At 38.9% G+C, this 24225-nt stretch overlaps 1 protein-coding gene across 2 annotated transcripts; it reads right to left on the reverse strand.

Moving 5' to 3' along the window:
• Positions 1–1930: 1930 nt before the first annotated feature.
• DCLRE1A (DNA cross-link repair 1A) lies at positions 1931–24133 on the reverse strand. 2 transcript variants are annotated; one of them, XM_046026435.1, is made up of 10 exons: positions 23927–24133; positions 22258–23366; positions 18521–20221; positions 16287–16420; positions 15073–15191; positions 11627–11767; positions 9966–10111; positions 9025–9179; positions 3562–3703; positions 1931–2553 (listed from the first exon to the last, which is right to left on the reverse strand). In XM_046026435.1, the coding sequence occupies exons 2-10, from the start codon at positions 22721–22723 to the stop codon at positions 2393–2395; spliced, it is 3165 nt and encodes a 1054-aa protein (XP_045882391.1). In that variant the 5' UTR covers positions 22724–23366; positions 23927–24133; the 3' UTR covers positions 1931–2392. The 2 variants fall into 2 exon arrangements, with proteins under 2 accessions (XP_045882391.1, XP_045882392.1); XM_046026436.1 differs by lacking the exon at positions 23927–24133 and adding an exon at positions 23707–23748.
• Positions 24134–24225: the final 92 nt, after the last annotated feature.

Raw genomic sequence — 24225 nt, forward strand, 5'->3', positions numbered from 1 at the left:
GCCTCGGGGAGTTTGGCTGTGATTGTGACTTATATTTAAAACTCTTTGGGGTGGTCCCTAAATGAGGTTCTGCATGTTCTGCGGCAATGGCAGCGAACGAAATCATTCCGGGCTGCTGTAAATAGTGCTGTTTGTGTCGAAAGAGGTTTTATGCATTGGATAATAAAAAGGCTGAGGCTGCCCTTAAATAACATGCTTGGGTTTTCGAAGTCAAACCTCCAAAATCATGAAAAATCTTTTTACCAATGGAAAGAACAGCTCTCAGAAAAAACTATTACTCAAATAATAAACTAAAATGACTATAAATGACTTGACCATCTCCCCGAAATGCCTGTTTTTGAGGAATACACACAGTTTTTTCTAATTGTAAGGTGGAACAACTTATAAGTTACAAAAATTTTAAAATATCAAAAGCCCGAACAAGTTAAAATACTTTAAATGTGTAATTGAAGTCAGTGGAGAGCACAGGTAAACTGGACTTATTGCCACTGTGCCCTAAAAGCTTTTCCTCCCTTAAATGTGATCCCTCTAGGGGCGCCTGGGTGGCTCAGTCGTTAAGCATCTGCCTTCAGCTCAGGTCCTGATCCTGGGGTCCTGGGATCGAGCCCTGCATCAGGCTCTCAGCTCAGCAGGGAGCCTGCTTCTCCCTCTCTCTCTACCTGCCTCTCTGCCTGCTTGTGATCTCTGTCTGTCAAATTAATAAATAAATCTTTAAAAATAAATGTGATCCCTCTAACTCTGACCTCCACAGCAACGTAAAATCCAAGCTTGTGAAAATAAAATTCATGGAGAATACTATCCTTACTGAAATCATTACTGGAAATAATTTTCCATGAAAACATTAATTAAGAAACTCCCCCAGATAATTTCATTGCTAGAGGTAATGTAAAAATATGCATATACACACATGCATAAGTGCATTAGATGTGTTTTCTCATTTAAATCTCATAAACACATTTTTAACATGCATTGGCCTGCATCATTTTTTTTAAAAGATTTTATTAATTTATTTGACAGAGAGAGAGATCACAAGTAGGCAGAGAGGCAGGCAGAGAGAGAGGGAAGCAGGCTCCCCGCTGAGCAGAGAGCTCAATGCGGCCTCAATCCCAGGTCCCTGGGATCATGACCGGAGCCAAAGGCAGAGTCTCAACCCACTGACCCACCCAGGAGCCCCTGTCTCAAATTTTTATTTTGGATCATCTACTTTGTCTGTGGTGGGCGACATCAAGATTCATAAATTAATTATATAATCTCACTTAAAAAACAAACAATGTTGCAATCTGAATTTCTAGTTATCTGACATCTTGAGTAAACAGTTCAGATAAACATCTATTCCTGCTTTTGCCATCCTTTATTGGGTAATTACCTAGGCTCTCTGAATCCTCTTCTTTAGTATCAAATGTTGAATTATTTCCCTTGAAATTTTTAAAAATTGCATGAACAGGGGTACCTGGGTGGCTCAGTGGGTTAAAGCCTCTGCCTTCGGGGCGCCTGGGTGGCTCAGTGGATTAAGCCGCTGCCTTCGGCTCAGGTCATGATCTCAGGGTCCTGGGATCGAGCCCCGCATTGGGCTCTCTGCTCCTCAGGGAGCCTGCTTCCTCCTCTCTCTCTGTCTGCCTCTCTGCCTACTTGTGATCTCGCTCTCTGTCAAATAAATAAATAAAATATTAAAAAAAAAAAAAAAAAAAGCCTCTGCCTTCAGCTCAGGTCATGATCCCAGGGTCCTGGGATGGAGCCCCACATCAGGCTCTCTGCTCAGCAGGGAGCCTGTTTCCCTTCCTCTCTCTCTGCCTGCCTCTCTGCCTACTTGTGATCTCTGTCTGTCAAATAAATAAGCAAAATCTTAAAAAAAATAAAAATAAAATAAAATAAAATTGCATGAACATCACAGCTATAAATCCTAAAAACCAAAAGACACTGTGGCAAATTTAAGATTTTTTTATTTAAGTACATTATAAAAGTTATTTCATAAAAATATGCTCCATATTAAATAATTTTAAAGATACATAATTACTTATATATAAAGCTTTCAGTGTCCTTTATCTATGATCATGAGTCCTCTGGTCCCTCAGGCTGCCTTTGCTGCCTCTCCTGAGGCTAGACGCAGAGGATACCAGCTCCCAAGGAAGGAGCAAGAATCCGGGGCTTGGGAGACCAGTCTCCATCATCACTGATGATGCTGAGAGATGCCGGGCACAGCGACTTGCTACTTAAACATAAATGAGAGTGCTCGCTTCGGCAGCACATGTACTACAGGTAACGAGAAGACAAGCTATCCAAGCAGCCTTTACGAGGTTTTCCACGCACGGCATATTTCAGATCACTAAAGGTTTAACTAGTAACGAGTTCTACCTAAGTTACTTAACTAGATCTGAGTCCTTTTGGGTTAACATCAATATCCAGCTTCCAATTTCCACTCTTTAAAATATTTCTCCATTGTCCTCCTAGATTTCAAGGTGCCAACATTCACGGTCGGTATGATTTTCTGGGGCTTCAGCCACTGAACAAAGCGTTTCATTTCTAGGTAGCTGCTGTGTTCACTGTAAGGGATTCCTGCAAGACAAAAGATATTGCAGACAAAAGATTCCAATTATTTAAAAAAAATACACAAGCCCAAAGTAAAATAAAAAAGGAAAGCAATCCAGAGTATTGTCAAAAACTCCTTGGTATTTTATTTCTGATAAAAAAGTTTGTTAATGACTTTTATGGAGAATAAAGATTAAAACATTAAAATGATACAGAAACTTTGAACACTAAATAATCCTATTACTTTTCTATGTAGACACTTCATATGTATTTCTATAGACTCTTATTTTTAATAAGGCTTTCTTTTTAAATTAGATTTCTCTGAAGCACTTCACTCAGCTACGGATTTCAGGAATATCCTGGGAAAAAATAGGAGAAACATGTGAAGAGCGACAAGCAAGAGACTCCTGGTTTCCAGAGCAAGTAAGCAGATTCTAGTCCCTGAGCTTTGCGCACATAAAAAAATAAAAAAATAAAAATAAATAAATAAATAAATAAAATCTTAAAAATCCCTTTATCTTTCCCAAAGATCAAATGGCACACAGAAAGGGAGGAAGGGTCCTGCTTTAACTGGGATCTTTAGGGGATGAAATTAAGTCACTAGTCTAGGGACACATCAAAAACATTTCCATCAGCCATAATTACAATAAGCGATTTCTGAGGACAAAGATAAACCTCCACCGGGAAATGAGAAAAAGGAGTCAGTCCTGTACCTATTGCCCTCACGGCATCTAATCCAGTCTTCCCGCTGACAGCTGGACAGTGGGCACCACCCGCCCCTCTTCTGCGGGTTCCTCGACACAGCACCAAGCACGCAAACGAACCATCTGTACTAGCCCATGTCTTTTACCCCCTGCCGTGTTCCTGTCTATCCGTGTATAATGTACTAAAGGTACAGCTTCAGAGAGTGCAGAGCAATTTGAAACTCGATTTTTAGCGACCCACTGGTGTCCGTTTTTCTTAGAGCTAGTGTTTACAGTTCCTTCTTAAAAATGTCATAACAAACAGTCAAGTGAAAAAATTTACTAATTATACCATATATTGAAATGTTTCCTTTGGTCTGGGGAATAATGTCTGCTATCCTTGTTAACTTGTTAGAATGTGTCCATCCCGTAGGTCGAAAAGCCAAAATCTGATCATATTTTCCACCATACTTCTTCAAATGACTCTGTAAAGCCTGTTAAATAAAAACAGAATATTTATTTAACAGTCAGTGGAGGTGGGTTATGGGGAATAAAACAGAACGATCACATTGGCATAGTCTCAGGGAGTGTGCACTTGGTAAACATTAATTTGCAATAACCTAGAGCCATACTTCCAGAAAAAAACCAGAATCATGAAAAAAAAATTTTCCCTTTATCTAAAGTTAAACAAGCTTAAGCGCAGTGTGAAAAAAAGTAAAGTGAGGCAACATAAGAATTATGAATTGAAAGATTACAACTCAGATAGCTACCAAAAAAGGAAAGATAAGAAAAGATAAAAAGATAAGAAAGATAAGAAAAGATAAAAAAGATAAGAAAAGATAAAAAAGGAAAGAAAGAAAGAAAGAGAAAGAAAAGAAAATAGAAAGAAGGAACTCTCCAAATCCTACTACTATTAGGATATTGAATATAGGTTAGGACGTTAGAGATACCGATATTAACACTGGTAAACAACAGCCCAAACATGTCCGTATGCATATGAACCACGGAGGACTGACAGGTGGACAGAAAGGTGGGAGTAATTCTACGAACGGCATTACATTCAACACGCACGTACATTTCAAAGTGTGCACACTAGCACCCTTCTCAGGGTCTTACTCCCTTTCACTCTTTAAACAGGAACTAGAATACTGGCCAAACTTTTCATGCTGCTACAATTCGGAGTACTAAGCTTCCCTAACAAACCTTGAGTACCACTTTCCAAACTAAAGTTATCAAAAGTGATGACATTTGATGAAATCTGAAAATCAACGACCAAGGTTCAATCTTTGAAAGATAAGAAAAATCCAAATAAAAACAGTGATGGCACAAGAGATATAAAATTCTAATACTTTTGGTCTTTAGGCAAAACCCACAGTGTTGAGGGCTTAGTGTAAATTAATAATAAAGTTTTAGTATTATTTAAAATAATAAAAAAATCTAAACTGCCCATGGTATCATTTTGGATTTCCCAAGGTTTGCTTTTTCTTCCTTCATCATCCACATTCTGCTTTTTCTTCCTTCATCATCCATATTCTGAATTATTAAAGTGTTGTAGGAGATGCTGGTAGAAAGTTCTGAAGAAAACAAAGACAAACCCATGCATCCGTCTACTCACTCCTCATCTAATACATGTCTGTTCCAGGATCAGGCCATGTTGTGGGTGTCAGAGTGGTGGATACGAGACATAGCCCTTCAGCCTTCTGGCAGCTTAGAGCCTAGAAGGGAGATGGTTAATAAAACCCACTAACCCACTTCCTGGGTCTTTTTATTTTTTTAAATTGGAAACTATGTCTCCTTTCTTAGCTTTTTTAAATTCTCATCATCTATTATACCATTAGCAACTAGAAGCCTTGCAGATTGACCTTTTCACAAAGGACTCATTTTGAGTAGAAATTCCTAGAAATGGGATTGTTGAGTTAAAGGATTTACCCCTAACTTCTAATTCTATCCAAGTGGACGAGAGTGCTAATTTCTCTAAGTCACAGCATAGGAATATTACTTTTTTTAAAAGTATGCCAATTTGGTAGGTGACAAACATATCCTTGTTTTGTTAGTTTTATCTTTGATTACTAGTTAGAGGCTAAACATTTGATTGTGCTTATCAGATATTTGTATTTCATTGGTGAATTAAATAATCTTCTGACTTCTCCTCTGTATCAATCAATGATCTCTTATTAATTTAAATACCTACCATTTATTTATTTTTAAAGATTTTATTTGTTTATTTGACAGAGAGAGTGAGAGAGAGAGAGAGCACAAGCAGGGGGAGTGGCAGGCAGAGTGAGAGTGAGAGGGCGAAGCAGGCTCCCCACTGAGCAGGGATCTTGACATGGGGCTCGATCCCAGGACCCTGAGATCATGAACTGAGCCAAAGACAGCTCCTTAACCAAGTGAGCCCCCCAGGAACCCAATACCTACCATTTAAATAGTCGTATTTCTTACCAACTACTGCCTCCCCGCAAAAAAGTTTAAGTTATGGATTAATAACTAAGTTTTCATTATAATCTGGCTCTACAAATTTTCGGGATTTTGTCTCGCTTAGTCTAGGCTCTAACTAAAAGGAAAAGGAAATAATAAAAAACTGAGGTTTAGAGCAATTATACATTTAATATCATAAAGTGAGAGTCCACTTTTCAATACTGGTCATGAAATACACCCATTCCTATTTGCTCCACAAAATCATTCAGTAGAATTAAGTGAGAATTTATGCTTTTCATAAAACAAATTAGAGTTACCACAAAAACATCATTAACCTATGCCACAAACAGAAAGATATTCTCATCCAACCCAAACACACAGAAAAGACTGCCAGCAGCCACTAGTCATTCATAAACCACAATCTGGGAACTACTGCCATTTTATTAATTTTATTAAGAATAAACTAGCCGGGGCGCCTGGGTGGCTCAGTGGATTAAGCCGCTGCCTTCGGCTCAGGTCATGATCTCAGGGTCTTGGGATCGAGCCCCGCATCGGGCTCTCTGCTCCGCAGGGGGCCTGCTTCCTCCTCTCTCTGCCTGCCTCTCTGCCTACTTGTGATCTCTCTCTCTGTCAAATAAATAAATAAAATCTTTAAAAAAAAAAAAAAAAAAAGAATAAACTAGTCAAGGGGTGCCTGGGTGGCTCAGTTGATCAAGTGTCTGCCTTCGGCTCAGGTCATGATCCTAGCATTCTGGGATCAGCCGTGCAGCAACCCTGCTCAGCAGGCAGTCTGATTGTCCCTATCCTTTGCGCCCCCCACTCCTGCCATACTCCCTTTCTTTCAAATAAATAAAATCTTTAAAAAAAAAAAAAGAATGATCTAGTCAACATAAAGTCTCTGATCCATGACTTGTCTGTTTATTGGTAACCTATTTGTGACAAAAATTATTTTGGTATATGCCCCTAGAATTGTTTCTCACAGGTAAATGATCATCTATTACATTACTGTTTATTACTATAATGTTTTACCACATTAGGTTGGCTGGGTTTAAATCAGAGGTGGTGAAGCGCCTGGGTGGCTCAGTGGGTTAGGCCTCTGCCTTTGGCTCAGGTCATGATCTCAGGGTCCTGGGATCGAGTCCTGCATCAGGCTCTCTGCTTGGCAGGGAGCCTGCTTCCTCCTCTCTCTCTCTGCCTGCCTCTCTGCCTACTTGTGATCTCTCTCTGTCAAATAAATAAATAAAATCTTAGAAAAAAAAATCAGAGGTGGTAGTAAATCCGTATCACATAAATGGATTTGGGATGTCAAACTCGGTAGCATGAATGGTTTTATGGGGTTCCTAGCACTTTCAAGCCTGCCTTACGAACACTGAAAATCGTATCCATTGACATTTTCACAAAATGGCATTAGCTCTGATGCAACAAAACTATTTTTGGTGGCAAAAAATTGCCTTTAAGTACTAACAAAAATATAGTCTCCTGTGACCATCAGCTTTCTTCCTTCCTTCCTTTCTTTTTAAAGATTTTATTTATTTATTTGAGAAAGAGCACAAGAGGGTAGGAAGGGCCAAGGGAGAGGGAGAAGCAGACTCCTCGCTGAGCAGGGAGCCTGATGTGGGACTCAATCTCAGGACCCTGGGATCATGACCTGAGCCAAAGGCAGACACTTAACCGACTGAGCCACCCAGGCTCAATAATGCTGATTTTCTTTTTTCATGTTTTTAGGCTATTTACACCTTCTCATTCACTCCTTAGCCTTTGCCATCTGGCTCCTTCCAACATCACTTCACTGAAACATTCTTTGTGCAGGTCACCAAAGATGTTCTAATTGCCAAATTGCCATTCTTTCCTTATATGACCTCCCTGCAGCACTGGGGACCTTTAAAAACTCTTTCATGAAAAGTTCTGGTCCCTTCATTTCTATAAAACTCTGACTCATCAATCCCTGTTAATCTTTCTTTTTCTTTTTTTTTTAAGATTTTATTTATTTATTTGACATACAGAGATCACAAATAGGCAGAGAGGCAGGCAAAGAGAGTGAGGGAAGCAGACTCCCTGCCGAGCAGAGAGCCCAATGTGGGGCTTGATCCCAGGACCCTGGGATCAGGACCTGAGCTGAAGGCAGAGGCTTTAACCCACTGAGCCACCCAGGTGCCCCAATCCCTGTTAATCTTTCTAATTGGATCATTTGTTCGAATGGAACAAACTGAGTAGGAAATAAAATTATTAAGATAAAATCATTAAAAATAATGCTATCTCCTCAAGATATCAATGTTCATTTTACAATTAACACTTCATTAGCTGCCATACAAATTAGCAGCCTCCCAAATTTAAAATATGTTTCCAAAGAATGGCTTTAAAGGGACAAAACACTGCCTTGTTTATCCCTGAAATTTTTATGAAGTGTATACTCAGGATAGGCCATAAAAATTTCACCTTAATCTCATGAAGAAAGGATTTCTATCAGTTACAATTTCCTTGTAATTCCAGGGATAGAGCTAAAATGTTCATTTTATTAATATAATTTAAGTGTTATTATTTATAAGACGATACAGGAATGGACATCCTAAGCTATTTCAAAAAGTTCCATAAAAGTTAGTTTATGAAATTACAGCAAAAGTGAAAATAATTGTTAGGTGTACATTATGTTCTGATTTGTTTCTAATACACAGGTCTGATGTATTCCATTGCTAGGTACCAAAATGCTAGTAAATGTCAAGAATCTTAGTATATGAATAAATCTGACAGAGAAGTCCCCCAAATCACAGTGAGGTCGTAACAGATATCTTTTTCTTATTATTTGTTTTTAAGTAGGCTCTGTGCCCAGCGTGGAGCTTGAACCCACGACCCTGAAAACGAGAGTCACATGTTCTACCGACTGAGCCAGCCAGTCTGTGCCCCAACCTCTCTGTATCTTAATCTACTCCTCAGAACTGACACCAGAACTTGCTCTTAGGATACACTTGCACTGTTTCACTTAATCCTCACAAGTCAATTTCCAACATATATCAGTGTTATCGGGGATTAATATTAACACAGAAAAGACCTGAAGAAAAGTTCTCTGTTCATTTCCGCACTCAATGGAAAGACATGGAACACAATCTTAAACACAGAAGATTTGGATGAGCAGATAGTTGCACAGTTTCCTACTTTTGTTTCTTTTATACTAATTCTTTAGTTCCTATGGGCCCATGAACTACTCCACACAGCTGCACACACATAACAAATAAAAACATTTTAATTTCCACATAAAAGATCTTCTGGCGCAAGGTTTACTATGACTCCACGATAATTGAATTCCTCTGCGTTAAATGCATCTATGAAGGCATTCCAGATTATAATCATTGTATTACCTTTTCTAGTCCATCCTAAAAATGCATGTCTTGTGGATGCTTACCTTAAAGTTAATTTGCATCATTGGGAGAAGGTGAACCAGTGAATTACACATGTCTGTAGTGATGAAGCAATTAAGTTCTGGTATGTTGAGGCACTGCAAGGTTTTATATTTTTCTTGGGACATGCCCACTTTTGAACCTAAAACATCAGCAATGGCTACAGGCAAAGGAAAAGGTTAAAAATGGTAAAACTGCAGCTTATGAAAAAAATTATTAGGTTACAACTTAAAATTTAAAATAAGAATTTACCACCAACAACAACAACAACAAAAATTCAAAACATTCACGCTTTTGCTATGTTTCAAAAAGGCTAAATACTTTTGTTGGTTAACTGTAGGAAGTAAATTATGAGAAATGCAAAGAATTTCTTTTTAAAGACCTAGTATGTAAAAACTGCAAAAGATATACAGAAAGGAGTAGAGGAAAAGCAGCAAAGTTGAAGGATTAAACCCTTAGCTTTATCATCTCATATCTTAACGTTTGACAGGACGTGACCATAATTAGGGAGACATAGAAAGTATTTTGTGAAATAGTATAATGCCATCCAGACAAACTATAATTACATATCCAAAATCATTTATGTACAAAAATTAAAACTGTTCTCTAAAATAATTAATTGATGGTTATCCTCAAAGAAGGCAGCAATGTGCCTTTGCACTTGTCAAAAGTTCCCTGAAATACTAGTGTAGAGCAGACATTTGCTCTGTAAACATTCTGCAGATGTAAAGTCTACCACAAACACACTTATCAAGGGTTTCCGTTAAGGTAAGCCTTTCGAAGTTTAAATGAATCCAACTCTATCAAATTTTTCTTCAAAGGTAATACTGCACCATTTCAGGAAATAAGGATCGAGTGCAAGAACCAAGACTGAAAGGGCTTTTATGCAAAAGAGAATCTGATCTTTATAATATATTAATGCAAATTAGAGACAACCACCACCCACCTAGGAAGATTTTCTCTTTTCCAATAGAGTAAGTGCCACAGACAATGAGAATGCGTGGGTTTAGAGTTACTGCCTCAAAGGCAGTGTTGATGGCAAATTGGATAACCTCTTGCTGAGATGGAAAGGAGTATTCTGGGCTGCAGTATCTGTAAGATGGAAATATGGTACTTATTAAATGAGCAACAGGAAAGCCACAGCATTAAGGTAGATGCTATTTTAGAAACCAAGCTCTACCAAACTTACTTGAAACGGTACTACAATACATTAACCCCGCCGCGGTCATTCCACTGCCTGTGGTTAAAATATTTGTTACGAGCTATGGATAATTTACGATGGAATTCTACATTTCCAATACGGCTTCTACAGTGTGTTTCTTTTATTGCCCTCATATAAGGAAATCGCCTCTTTTTCTTCAAGAACTTTCTAGCTGGCTAGTTCAGCTGTGAATTGTATACCTCGGCATCTTTTTGTTTTAACTCTAATCACTATCGAAGAAAATTCTAGTGACAGGGTTTATCTTTGAACTAAAGAATTCTGATTTAGTTTAAAAAATTCTTAAAATAATAAAATGAAACGTGAATTTAATGAAGCAGTTTTAAATCAAACAGTTAATATTCGCATGGTTATCTGCTTTTCTGAGGAGGCAGAGAAATATATGTCGTATTACAGCAGGACAACACAGCCAGTCTCCCTCAATGCAGTAACACCCAATGAAAAATTAACCCTAAGACTACTAGATAGCTAGCTCTATTTGGGATGAAAATTAAGCATTTTTTTTCACTAAAAAAAGAAGTCATAAAGTACAAACATCAAAAAAACATGCTGTTTTTGCTAGTCAGCCATAAGAAGAGAAAACATTTGTCTTCTCTCTGTGAAAAACCCACAAAGAAATTCAGAATTCTATGTAGAGAACACTAGGCAAAAAAAGGGGGGGGGAGGAAGTTACTTATTATTTTCTTAATTTATTTAGAGTACATATAAAAGAATGGAAAAATCCGCTACAGTGTTAGAAAACTGGATGTGGGGAGGCCACCTTTTTTACTAAAGTATGCCATCCAAATTCACTTCTCAAAACAGGTTGAGATAGTTGACATAATTCATTTCTAACAAATTGATGAGGTACTTTAATATATAATAAAAAGTGGCTGGTACCATTATGTTTATAACATTTAGAAATTCAAAGTTGTCACTTATAAATCACCTTTTGGAGAAGGAACAAAGTAATTTTGAATATTCAGAAACAGAATCACATTTTGGCCTCTGTTTCTTCTTCACAATTATACTTAATAGTTATATAGGAACTTTGAAAAGATAACCTAAAAGGGTGTTTTCCTAAAGTTTGCCCCCCAATTTTTCTTCCTTGTTTCAGTAACAGGATTCTCACATAAACCAAAGGAAATCACAGAAAAGAAAAAACTGAGTTGTACTTAGGTAAGACATGTCATCCCAAATTTGTTCTTAAGCCACTACATATTTTTTCAAAAGCAGTTCTCTGATAAATGATCTTAAAATGGTAATTGACAATAAGTCGTTTTTTTTGTTTGTTTGTTTGTTTTTTTACAATAAGCCACTGTTTTGATTACCTAAGCAACCGTGCACATTGTTGATAAAAAGCAGGGCAAATATTGTCAGTGGGAAAACACAAACAAAGCTTCTCTTACGTTGTATCTAAGTAAAGCGTGTGGATTTTCTGGCCTGCAAGACGAGAACGTTCCATGGTGGGATCTGCTCGGAAGTCGCCCGTGTGTAAGAGGACGTGACCGTTAGGAAGATGAAACAGGATCATGACAGCACCTGGACAGCTGAACACAAACATGTCAAAGGAATAGTCTTAACACACACGCGGCAGCTGAAGGAGGAGGGATTCTCACACTCAGCAAGGTAATACACGTGACACAGCACGGTACTACACAGGAAATGCAGTGTTTTACGAAGTCTACATCGCAATAATAAGGGGGACAAAAGTGGTGTGTGGGAAAGGACTAATTCGGCTTGTTGGTTCCAACTCCGCACTCTCCCACCTAAGCCTGCCTTTAGGACTAGTCCTTGGCTGGCTCTTGAGAGAGGAGTTGAACTCTTGGAATATTCTGCCTGATAAGAGTGCTTTGTATGCCTGAGGCAGGGGCTTGTGTGTCCCTAGTTTAACTGGATGGTCACCAGAGATAACATCGTTGGCATCAACTGTCTGTTTGGCTCTAGGGGACCGGAGTCTGAGGGGCTGAGGCAAGCCACATGGGTGTTGCATGTGTGCATGACTGACCTTCCGTGAAAGCCCTGGCTGGACTCCCGGCTCTCGTGAGCCTCCCTGCTTGGCCGCGCGTGGCAGGTGTGCTGAGTGCGCTGCTGGGAGAACCAGTGCATCCGAGCTACTCCATCGGACACAGGGTATCTGGAAACTCGTGCCTGCTTTCCCCTGCACTTTGCCCCCATTTGCCTTTTTCCTTTGCTGATTTTAATCTGTATCCTGTCTCTATAACCGTTAAGTAAAACAACCCTTCTGAGTCCAGTGGGTCCTTCTAGTGAACCACTGAGCCTCAGCGTGGTGTTGGGGACCCCGACACACTGAGGCTTGGAAATTACTGCCAAAACACATAGAACTTTCAGTTTGAAACTTCACTTTGAAAGGAAATGATTACTTTTGTAACTAAAAACTTCCCCTTACCTCCCTCCCCAAAACTTCAGACCGCAATCACATTACTGGGGAATTCTATCAAACACCTAGGGAAGAAACAGCCCTAATACTATACAACTTTCAGAATGGAGTAGGAGGGAATAGTTTGTGAGGCCAGTATTATCCTAATATCAAAACCAGACAAAAGTATTACTGAAAAAACTATAGACCAATATCCATTATGAAAACAGACAAAGAAGTCTTTAACAAAATATTTAGCATATCAAATCCAGCAATATATTTATTTTTAAAGCAATATATATTTTAAAAATATACATTTATTTTTAATTTTTTAAATGATTTTATTTATTTATTTGAGTGAGAGAGAGAGAGAGCATGAGAGGAGAGAGGCCAAGCAGGCAGCCTGATGCGGAACTCGATCCCAGGACTCCAGGATCATGACTTGAGCCGAAGGCAGTCACTTAGTCAACTGAGCCACCCAGGTGCCTCAAAAATATATATATTTTTAAAGGCTAAGTGGAGTTTAACCCAACCAAGCAAGACTGGTTTAAAATTCAAAAAAGTCCCTCATTATCATTTATCCTGTTAACATTATAGAGGAGAAAAATTATGGGATCACCTCAGTAGATGCTAAAGAAGCATTTGACAAAAGTCAATACCCATTCATGATTACAAACTCTCCGTAGACTAGGAATGGAGGGAATCTTCCTCAACCTGATAAAAGGCATCTATGAAAACCGTATTGGTGACATCAAGTTAAAGGGACAAAGACTGTAAGCTTTCCTTGTAGGGTCAGGAACAAGGTAGTATCTGCTCTCACCACTCCCATTCAACACTTTACTGGAGGTCTGATCCAGGATCACAGACAAGTGGGTGGGGGGAGCACGCAGAACAGAAAGTAAGAAGTAAAACGAAACTGTCTATATTTACAGATGACATGATAGTACGTGCAGAAAATTTTCAGAAATCTATAAAAAAACCTACTATGACTAATGTGCAAGTTTAGCAAGGTCTGAGGATATGAGGTCAATACACAAAAATCAGCTGTCCATCAAGAGGTGAATAAAGACATCTTAGTGTGCCCTTACAGTAGATACTACTCAGCAATAAAAAGGAACAAACTACTGATACACACATCAGCATGGATGAATCTCAAAAACATGGTGAGTGACAGCCGCTGGAGGCTAAAGAGTAGATACTGTGGGATTTCATTTCACTGAATCCCTAGGAAAGACAAACTTAAAACATAGTGATAGGATATAGATTAATGGTCCCCTGAGCTAGAGTTGGGCTTGGGGATTGACTGGGAAGGAGCACAAGGAAACCTTCTGGGGTGGGGGAAATTTCCTATATTTTTCTATAGTGGGTATTACATGGGTGTGCATTTTTGTCAAAATTCAGCAAACACTTAAAATAGGTCTATTTTATAGGTCTATTTTATTTATGTAAATTGTGCCTAATAAAGTTGAGTACAAATAACAGAACTTGGGCTGTTACAGTCATCGATTAAAAAAGAAGCACCAGCAGGGGTGCCTGGGTGGCTCAGCTGGTTGAGCATCTGAGTCTTGGTTTAGGCTCAGGTCATGATCTGTGGGTGGCGAGATTGAGCCCTGTGTGGAATCTTGCATCAGGCTCTGCGCTCAGTGGGGAGTTTGCTTAGGATTCTCTCTCTCCCACTCCTGCTGCCCCCCCACTCCCTCTTTAAAAAAAAAAAAAAAAGTAAAGAAACAACAGCAAAGTTAGCAGACAAAAAGTTAAAAGCAACCTGAAGACAGAGCATGGGTCTGGGTTTTTGGAGACCTAGTCTTAATTTTAATTCTCGAAGCATCTGTGATGGCTAAAATCCTATGAAAAGAAGGCAGAAGTGCAGTTGACAGTTCCATTTTGGTAACAGGATACCGACAGTGCTTCACACTAAAAAGAAAAAAATGAGGGAAAAAGGGAAACTACTACCAAGAAAAAAAAAATCTTCCAAGTCTTTAGTATTAAAAGCCTGAAGGATTTCTTAAAAGGATTTGAAGGATTTCCCCTTAAAAGGGGAAAAAAAAATCCTTTGGTATCTGAATGGAGTACAAGCTGTTAACCTATAAAAGCGATATTAAAGAAAATGGCAAAAAAAAATTTAAAAAATAAAGACAATGGCAAAAGGTTAGCTCTTCAAAACAGTAGCATCATGTTAAAATATTTTTTTAAAAAATAAGATGGTCTCATATGTCAAGGATAGTAATTTAAAATGCATTAACAATGAACTAGGTAACATTTAAAGGATCTCTCAGTACATTTAATCTCTGATTCTGTAATTGCATACATTATTTTTTTTCAGAAGGAGAAACATGTTTAACTCAAAGTTTTTAAAATACCAACTATATTAGTTCCAATACAAGAAAGTTCTTTAAAACCCAAACTAATACGTTTTTATTTTATTTTAAATAGTTTTTAAAACTAGGCTAGTCTGAAGGTAACTTTAATACTTACTGATTGGCATCAAGCAAAACAACTTTTATACCATTTACTATACATTCCGTGTCCATTGGCAATGGATGTATGTATTGTTTTTGTATGTGAAGTCTGCTCTTCAACAAATTTCCAGTTATCTGCAAAATAGAATGTGCTTACTGCTGATACAGTAGGACACTAGATAAGTCTTACTTCAGATCTAGTGTAGAACAAAGTATCTTAGTCTCTCTGTTCTCCTGCTTACTTACATTCATGGAAACCTTCCAGAATGCCAGGAAGAACTTCCTACCATGACTATGTCACAACTCTGCTTACACACAGTTCACTGACTCTCCCTTATCTGTGAAAAGTCCCTCATCCCCAGAGGACATACAAAACCCTTTATGATCTGGACTCTGCTCATTTCTGGGGGTTTATCTTCTGTTGTTCCCTATGTCACAGTTAGCCGTTTGGAATTATCTGAAGAACCTGCAATGGGTAGATTTCTCAGTTGTCTATGCCTCAATGCAAACTCTGCTCTCTACTTGGGATGTCCTCTCCTATTTCCCCTGCCTGGTTCTGGAATCAGACAGACCTGCATTCAAATTCTGACTCTGCCATTATTGGCTCTGGACTTAGGGCACATCACTTAATCTCTCCCAGCCTCGGTTGCTTCATTAATAAAAAGAAATTCATTTTATCTCAATAAAATAATTCAAGAATGCTTGAGGATTAAACTGAATTCTAGTAGAAGCCCTGAGTAGTGGCATTAAAAGTCACCATTTAATAATTAATTCAAGGCATCTCTTCTACTGTGAAACTTTCTCAAACCTTGGCCTGGGCCAGAATAAAGCACTTTCTTCTACTTGGCTGGTGTTTTCTTCCGTTTTTGGTCACAATACTGATTCCATTGCAGTGTATCTGTGAATGTGTCCCCCGAAGGCTGTGAGCTCCTTGAACTTGGGCATTTTGCCCTGAATGTCTTTTTGGGCATCAATAAATGTTTACTGAATGGAACTTAGGTGTTTTAGTTACACTGTAAGGTTGTTTACTGTTTCCATATACTAAAGCATTAAAAAAAAAATCTTTTGTAACTACTGACAATAACTCATCTTAGAATCTTAATGTGGAATCTGTTTTCTCACATCTTTTCTAGTAGAATGATAGATCTTCAAATGTTTTTCTTTTTTAACCACATTGCTTAGAAATTCACTACATGTCATAAATTTAGAATTAGGAAGGCCAACACTTACCTCGCTACAATAAATTGGAAATGTGAAGTTTTTAGACAATCCAGCATAGTGATCAGAATGAAAATGTGTGAGAAAATAGGCTGTGCACCCTTCGACCAGTCCATACTGGAAGGCGTCCACGGTACAGCCAGTCCCTGCAATAGAAGAGCACACGGCTGCTTGGGCAAGAGCCGACCAGTGAAAGAGGGCCAGGCTGAGTGTAAACAGTGAACCCCCTAATGTCTTTACATCTTGATTCCAAATGAGCTTCATAACTTAAAAACTTACGCAACATAAATTCAGCAAAAAGGCGTACTAGAGATGAAAATTAGTCTTTTAAGTTTCTACTAAACATCCCAGGATTGGCTTTTTTAAACTTTTAGTTTTGTTTGTTTGTTCTGTTAAGTGGGCTCCATGCCCAGCGTAGAGCCCAACAAAGGGCTTGAACTCATGACCCTGAGATTAAGACCTAAGCTGGGACCAAGAGTCTGATGCTTAACCAATGGAGGCGCACAAATGCCCACTGGCTTTTTTTTTAAATGAATAACTGTACCAAAAAAATTAATTAAGCTACAAATGAGTTATCGTTTTTTTTTTACTGACCTAAAATCCTTTACTTCTGCGAAACAGCGAAAGGAAAAATGCTAATGTTCTTCTTGTATTATTCTATCGTGGCAATTGATACTGGCACAGAAATGATCGCCAGCCCAAATAATCACATATTACAGTGGTCGTGGCCCTCCATCGGGTCACAGTACAGTAACAGATGGACAGCATGTCTGTAGCTTTTGAATTTCATTATGGAGAACAGGAGGTAGGAGGAAGAAGGGAAAGAAGAAAATAAATGCCAAAGACAGGCTACCTAGAGGAGCAATAAGGAAAAAAAAATGGCTGAGCTCTTCTGAAAAGTGTTCATGGAAGAAATAACCAAGCGTGTGAACTGTGATAGGTAAGTTAATAAACCCACCTTCACAACTCACTGAGGCTTACCCCTACATATGGCATTAATCTCAGGCTCACTTAAAATACAGAAAATTCATCGCCGTGAGTACTAAAAAACAAAACTGGTACTGTGATGTACAAATATGATAATCCCTACACAAACCTTTGGAGCAAATTATGGATTGTGACTATCAAAGTACTTTAAACAATCTTTCTGAAATCAGGTATATTTTGGCAGATTTTATGTTCTTTTCAGGATAAGAATTATTGGTTTCATAAAATTCATTTTAGGACATATTTGTCTAACTCATCTATGAAGGCATGCGAACTTACAAAATACAAAAAGTTGTGATAGGGATTAAAAATATTTGGCATCCAAACTAAGGAGCCGAGGTGCCCTTTGGCAGCTGAATGGATAAAGGAGATGTGGTCCATACACACAATGGAATATTACTCAGCCATCAGAAATGATGAACACCCACCATTTGCATTGATATGGATGGAACTGGAGGGGATTATGTTAAGCGAAGTAAGTCAAGCAGAGAAAGACAACTATCATATGGTTTCACTCATACGCAGAACATGAACAATAACATGGAGGACCATAGGGGAAGGGAGGGAAATCTGAAGGGGAAGAAACCAGAGAAGGAAACGAACCATGAGAGACTATGGACCCTGAGAAACAACTGGGGGGTTTCAGAGGGGAGGAGGTAACAGGGTGATGGGTATTGAGGGCACGTGCTGTGATGAGTGATAAGTGTAACACTAAGTGTTACACTTAATTAATGAATCACTGAACACTACATCAAAAACTAATTATGGACTATACAGTGGCTAACTGAACATAATAAAAAACATGTTTGGCATTTATTATGACCTATACAATCTGTTAATTTTCCTTCTTTGAGGCTATTTAGCACTTTGTATTTCTCTTAAGCGCTTAGAGACTGTTACTTCATTTTAATTAAATTTAATTATAATTTATATATGTTTTTATTATAATTACTTACTGAGAGCCTCTCCTCCTTCCATATTAAGCTGACCTTTACTACTCTGGGTCAAATCTGTGAAACCTACCTACTAGTATAGTACCCTGTACACAAAATATATTTAATAAAATTTGCTGAATTGAATGGACAAAAACATTTGAATAGGCAAAAAAATCTATGTTACACATCAATGATGTATAAAAAACAAAGGAAATACATACAAAAAAATCGTTCTGTACAAACACACACAACATAGGCAATAAACACACAATTTCTGAAAGCCGATTCTTTGCAGATACGTTAAGTATTGGTATTTCAACTTACCAGGTATTTTCTTATAGAATGGACATGTCCTTGTTCTTAATTGTCCTGCATTAGGTGACTCTGGGATTTTCGAGTTCCCTCTCTGCAGCCTGCCATAAGGTGATTTTACGAAGACTTTGTCTTTCCTTAAATTGACTCTTCTGGATTCTGCTCTGTTAAGGTGATGTGACCTCTTCTGATGTTCTTCCTGTAAAGAATCTGACTTTTTAGGTCTCTTTCTTTGACGCCGTGACCTCTCACTAGGAAGTTCTACAGAGGCCTGACTCTCACTTAAATTCTTTGCATCAAATTCTAAATCACTTAAAGATTTTTCTGCTTTCCTCTTGCGCTGCCGGGGGGACCTCTTTTCATTAGGACTTACAACTGGATTTAAGTTCATCCCTTCCACTGCACCTCCCTCCTGCAATTTCTCTTCTTTTTTTTTGGGTGGTAGTCCAAAATAAACACCTATATCCATTTGTTTCATTACTTTGGAAGAAGGCGGTGTTGCAGGACAGTTGGGACCAGATGGCAACATTTTCCGAGACTCGGAAGTACTAGGTGAACTGGAAGAATTCTCTGTATTGGGAACTGTAACTTTACTGTCTGGTCGACCACCTAATGCCTTTCTGCAGACACATGCTGAATTAGCATTGTTCTTTGCTTTGAGGTTCTTCCTTGATAATTTTCTAATTTTACTTTGGGTTGGACGGAAAGAAAGATCCCCTTCTCCCTGCCCCTCAAGAGCTTTGGGCATCTCACTATTAAGCGATGGAAGAGAAACCTGATTGCAAACAGCTGATTCTTCAACTACCGGTTTCTGTTTATTTGACTGAGATGGGTGACATTCTGGCTTACCAAGTTTTGCAGTAGTGGCCTGATAACTAGAAGTAAGCCCTTGTGCTAATGCAGATGGAAACAACACAAAATCATTATCGGTGTGTGCAGGGTCATCCCACGGAAGAACATCCCTATTTTGGAAAAAAAGCTGAGAGGAATCAGGGAGAGTGTTGGATTTATACAATACTTCGTGGTATTTATCCTGAGTTAAGAAGCCGTCCACGTAGGGGCCGCTCTCCTGCTGGTCCTTCAGGAAGAATCCATGGAGTTTTCGAAACAAAGTGGGGCTGCTATCATCTTCTTCCACGCTGCCCTCTTTAGAGTTCCCCGTAAAGAGTAGTTCCTGCTGCGAATCACCCAGCTTTCCATCCATACTGTAAGTTTCCTCATCACTTTGAAGTGGAGAATAAGAGATTTCACAGCTACTAAAGTCATTTTCTGGCAGTGGGGAGTATATGTGTTCTGAGTTGCTTTGGCTGTCTTGTTCTTCAGCAAGAGCCAAACCGACTCCTACCAGTTTGTCCTTATTAACACTTTCTGGAAATTGTGGGATTTGTTGGGACGTTTGGATAGCTGTCGAAGAAGAAGAAGAAATCTTTTTATTGGTTTCAGATGGAGACTGAGACTTCCTTAGACACGGTGTCACTAACGAGGGGTGAGCTGCAACGTTTCTTAAGCTTTCCGTTGGCTTCTGATGCAGAGACCATCTTTCCTCAAGGCCACAGAGAAGGCCTGAATTAGTCTGACTGAAGCAATCCTCTGACCCAGGTGGTGGGCTGCTGAAGGAACTATTGCTTGCCCTGCTCTGAGCCAGCAGGAGGTGAGTGTATCTCTTGAAATGAGAAGGAATTGTTGAGGTGCACAGAAGACCATCAGGACACTCTGAAAATTTTAAAAAAAGGTAATGCAGGATCAAAGCACAGACAGCTTGAAAATCTAAGTGGGAAGTCTTCAGTCCTACTTTGAGGCCTTAGCACCATGCCTATCTTTATACAGTCAAGAGATCCAGCATAAAATAATAATAATCCAGCATGGTTTTACAACATGCTAGTTATTATTTCTAAATCAAATACTTTCCTAATTTCTTTTCAGATGATCTTTTTCCAAAAAAAAATTTTGTTAAGACTAACACCTTTTCCCCCCTTAGTAACTCTCACAAACGTGAGCCCCTTCAAATACCCTCCGTATTTACACAAGGGGTTTATAGGTGCTCACTAGTTCATTATTGTTCTGGTAATAAAGAGTGAAAAAGACTAGTTCACTAGTTGAACTAAAGTTCAACCCCAGTTGGACTAGAAAAAGACTAGTTCACTAGTTGAACTAAAGCTGAAGTAAAGTTCAACCCCAGTTTTTATCTTATCAAGTAATACGGATTTGTGACAATTAAGAGTACTCAATTAGGGTCTGTTATTTAATATTTATACCACATACAATAAGAGTAATAACAATCTTAATTAGTTATAGCTGTTCATACACTGAATAGTTTAGATTCTAAGATTTGAAATTTAATTTGATGAGCTTTAATAATAATCGGGGAAGTATTCCCTGTCATAACACTGTAATAGAGAAACAGTCTGTAAACCATCATGGTGTAACCCCTTGTATGTTAATTTCCAGGTTGTTTTAAGTTTTATTTATTTAAGCAATCTCTACACCCAGTGTGGGGCCTGAACTCATGACCCCGAGATCAAGGGTTGCATGCTCTTCAGACTGAGCCAGCCAGGTGCCCCAATTTCCAGGTTTATCCAAAAAATGACCCACTCTCCCTCCTAAAAAAGACGTTACATTAAATTAGAAGACCTCACTGCTTAACTTAAAACCACCTCATAGAAGTATTTGTTGTGGCACAGAATTCAATTCAAGAGTCCATCTGAGATTCTATTCAAAGGAGTTTCGTCAGTGAAAAACCAAAAGAAAAATCTCTTTGAGGTGGCTTCATCAAAGACACTTCACCCTGAGAAGCTCACCATGAGACTCCAACTTCCATTTCTGATTTTCAAGCCACTTAAAAGCAAATTAGCAGCATTTGACGAGACTTCCACTTTATAAAAAAAAAAGCTAATACCAAAATTTTTTTAAGTTCTTTTGTGTCTTTATGCAGTACTTTAAAATAACTAGAGGTTAATAACAAAATGTCCTCTGAATCATAAATAACATGAAAGCCGTACTGAGTAGTATATTTATTTTGCTGAATTCTAATTCTTTGAGATTTAAAAATCCACATATGGTATATATAACTTTGAAATATACAAATCATCCTAACAACGCATTCTCCATATACTCCCAAGTAGGACTACCTACATGTTAAACATGACATTATATATCTCAAAAGATAATAAAAGCATAACGTTACTTCAGTTATCATTTGGCACATTTTTAATTCAAATCTTAAAAATCTAAGACTCCTTCCCATATCCCCTTCCTGTAAAATAGCATGATAAATTCAACATTTAGAAGACTCGACTATATGCATAATCCTCTAAATTTCTGTTTCACAAAAGGTAACAAATGGGGAGTTTAACTTTCAAGAATGCTCATCTGTAAAACGTCAATACCACCCACCTTCTGCAGTCATTGTGAGAGTCAAGTAAGTAAACGGAATGAACGCAGCATAGTCTGTGCTCAATTAACATTTATGAAAAATCACTGAGATGTTTAGGAACTTCTACGAAATAATAAAATGTATCTCAATTGCTTTCAAGTTTGCAACATTCTTTACAATTAAACCACTGACAATGATCTCTTTACCCTCCTCAAGAAGGGTTTCCTTGTTTCCTTCCAAGTCATTTACACTTCAGTGCCTCATCTCCCTTTCACTTTACTGCTTGCCTTGCTCGGTCCATTGGGGGGACTGATTCATTGGCGGAATGCTGGTTTTTTAGACTATTTAAAGACTACTCCCTTTTTTGTCGTCTTACCTGTTTCAGAGACTGGTGGAGAATCCAAGCACTCAAAAACATGCCATCGAGGTGTTTGACCTAGCAATGAGGAAAAAGGCATCTGGCAGTTTGGGCAGTATCCATCATAAACTGGACGTATCTTTGGAGATACTTGTTTGTTTTTGCGAGTCCTGCTGTGCTTTTCTGGAGTTTTCTCTTTGTCTTGGGACTGGTGAATACCATCTCCACAGCTAGAATTCTGACTAGAAGCTACGGAATTCTGACTATCTGTTTCTCCGAGGCACACTTCGGGGTCCTTTGTCTTCTCTTTAGGTTCTGCAGTTCTTTTTTTATTTCTGTTGCGTTTTGACGGGTATTTTCCATCTGTTGCTTTTTCAACAGATTTTGGAATATTCTCAGAGCAATTATTTGTATGTACTGGTTTTGGTTTTCTTTTAGATTTGTATTCCCAGATGTCTTCTTCCAAAAAAGCATCTTCTAACATGGCAAAATGATTTTTAAGTAAATAGAGAATCTATTTCTTGGTATAGAAATTTTAAGTGGAAATATTTTGCTGAGGAAAAAAAATAACACACCCCCCACTAACTTGATGGGAATCTAAAGCTTTGGTAATGAATATATTGGCAAACTACAAACCTTATACCTGAGAACACCAGCTATTCCATTTATACCACTATAAAATTAAGAGAACCTACCCCAGGGGTAGCATCTGAGAATTTTCCTATTGCCACCACTATTTCATTCCAGTGTATTAGCCTTTCCAAGGACTGGATTCATAAATATAAGAATCAGTAATACTTTGAAAATTAAGCACTAATAGGAAATATAGATCCAAGAGCTTAACCTTAGAATGAGTTTTGTAAAATTGTTATAAAGCTCCTGTCAGTTCCATTTTAACTGGACGATTGTCCAAATAATTCACAAATAAAAGCACAGTCTCTGGGCAATTTGCGTAGCAGGGTTTCCAAACATTAAATGGCTATCTCAGCTTGCTAATACAACCATAATCGCACCATAATCAAAGAGGTGTGTGATTCGGGGGAGGAGGGTTAGTAATTGCCCTTCTTGTCTCTTGGATATTTGACCACTTCAGTTTCCTGGGTCAGTCCCATGTCTTCTTCAGCGCACTGCACAATGAACAAACAAAATTCAAATATGTGAAGTTGTGCCTGCATTGAGGGCACCCACACTCCTAACTCCAGCTGCAGAAGTGGTCTGCCCTAGATGTAGTCAGCCCTCTCTCCACGAGCCTCAAAACCGAGGGTCACCGGCCTGATGCCTCCCACCTGCTCTGCCTTCTCCTTGAACTCAGGAGGCTACAAGGCCAACTTGCAGTGAGTAAGGCCTTACCCCTTCTAGGGCAGGGAATGAGTAAGCTGCGAGCACAGCCGGTTCCATGAAGGCATTAAGAGCCCTCCGCTTCTTAAGTCGGAGGCCCAGCCCACCCGGATCTTCGCCCCAGCCCACCTGCCACCCGTACACCCTCGGGAGTAGCTCCAGCTGCGTCCGCTCCTCTCGGCGCCCCCCTCCCCCAACTCCGCTGACAATCTGTTCGTGCTCGCACTTTCAGCACTGCAGGGCGACAAGATACTGTATTTGTGTATAAGCCAAAGACATTGCCAATCACGCTCAACTTAAAATATATATATATATACCCATCCCATGAGGATATCTCTACCCGCTTTACCTCTGGTGTCTTGGCGGGAACAGCTTCCTCTTGCCAGTGCCGTGTCGAATCGGCTGACCCTGGTCTAAGGGCGGGATTTTGAAAAAGTTTGTGTCCTTTTAGGTCCTACTGATTTATATTATCTTATCTTATTTTTGTTCTAAAACCTGCTAATTTCCAAAGCGAAATGTGGGGGGAATGGTTCTCAGAGCTCCAGGAATGCGGACCCAGAGACTTTCCTCATGCTGAATCTGGCGCTCTGAATGTCCAGGCTCGGCTGTGCCGGGACGCTCTGGAAGGGGCGGGGTGGTTTGGGCGGG

This window comes from Meles meles, chromosome 13 (assembly GCF_922984935.1).
Source record: "Meles meles chromosome 13, mMelMel3.1 paternal haplotype, whole genome shotgun sequence".
Taxonomy (NCBI): Eukaryota; Metazoa; Chordata; class Mammalia; order Carnivora; family Mustelidae; genus Meles; species Meles meles.

Bases quoted from the DNA above. Each gene is read 5' to 3' on its own strand.
- DCLRE1A (XM_046026435.1), bottom strand. From the start codon at position 22,723: ATGTTAGAAGATGCTTTTTTGGAAGAAGACATCTGGGAATACAAATCT. The intron at 16,421-18,520 runs GTAAGTTGAAAT...CTTCTATTGCAG, and splicing joins ATTCTATAAGAAAATACCTG to GGACTGGCTGTACCGTGGAC. The intron at 10,112-11,626 runs GTAAGAGAAGCT...TCCATCTTACAG, and splicing joins ACGCTTTACTTAGATACAAC to ATACTGCAGCCCAGAATACT.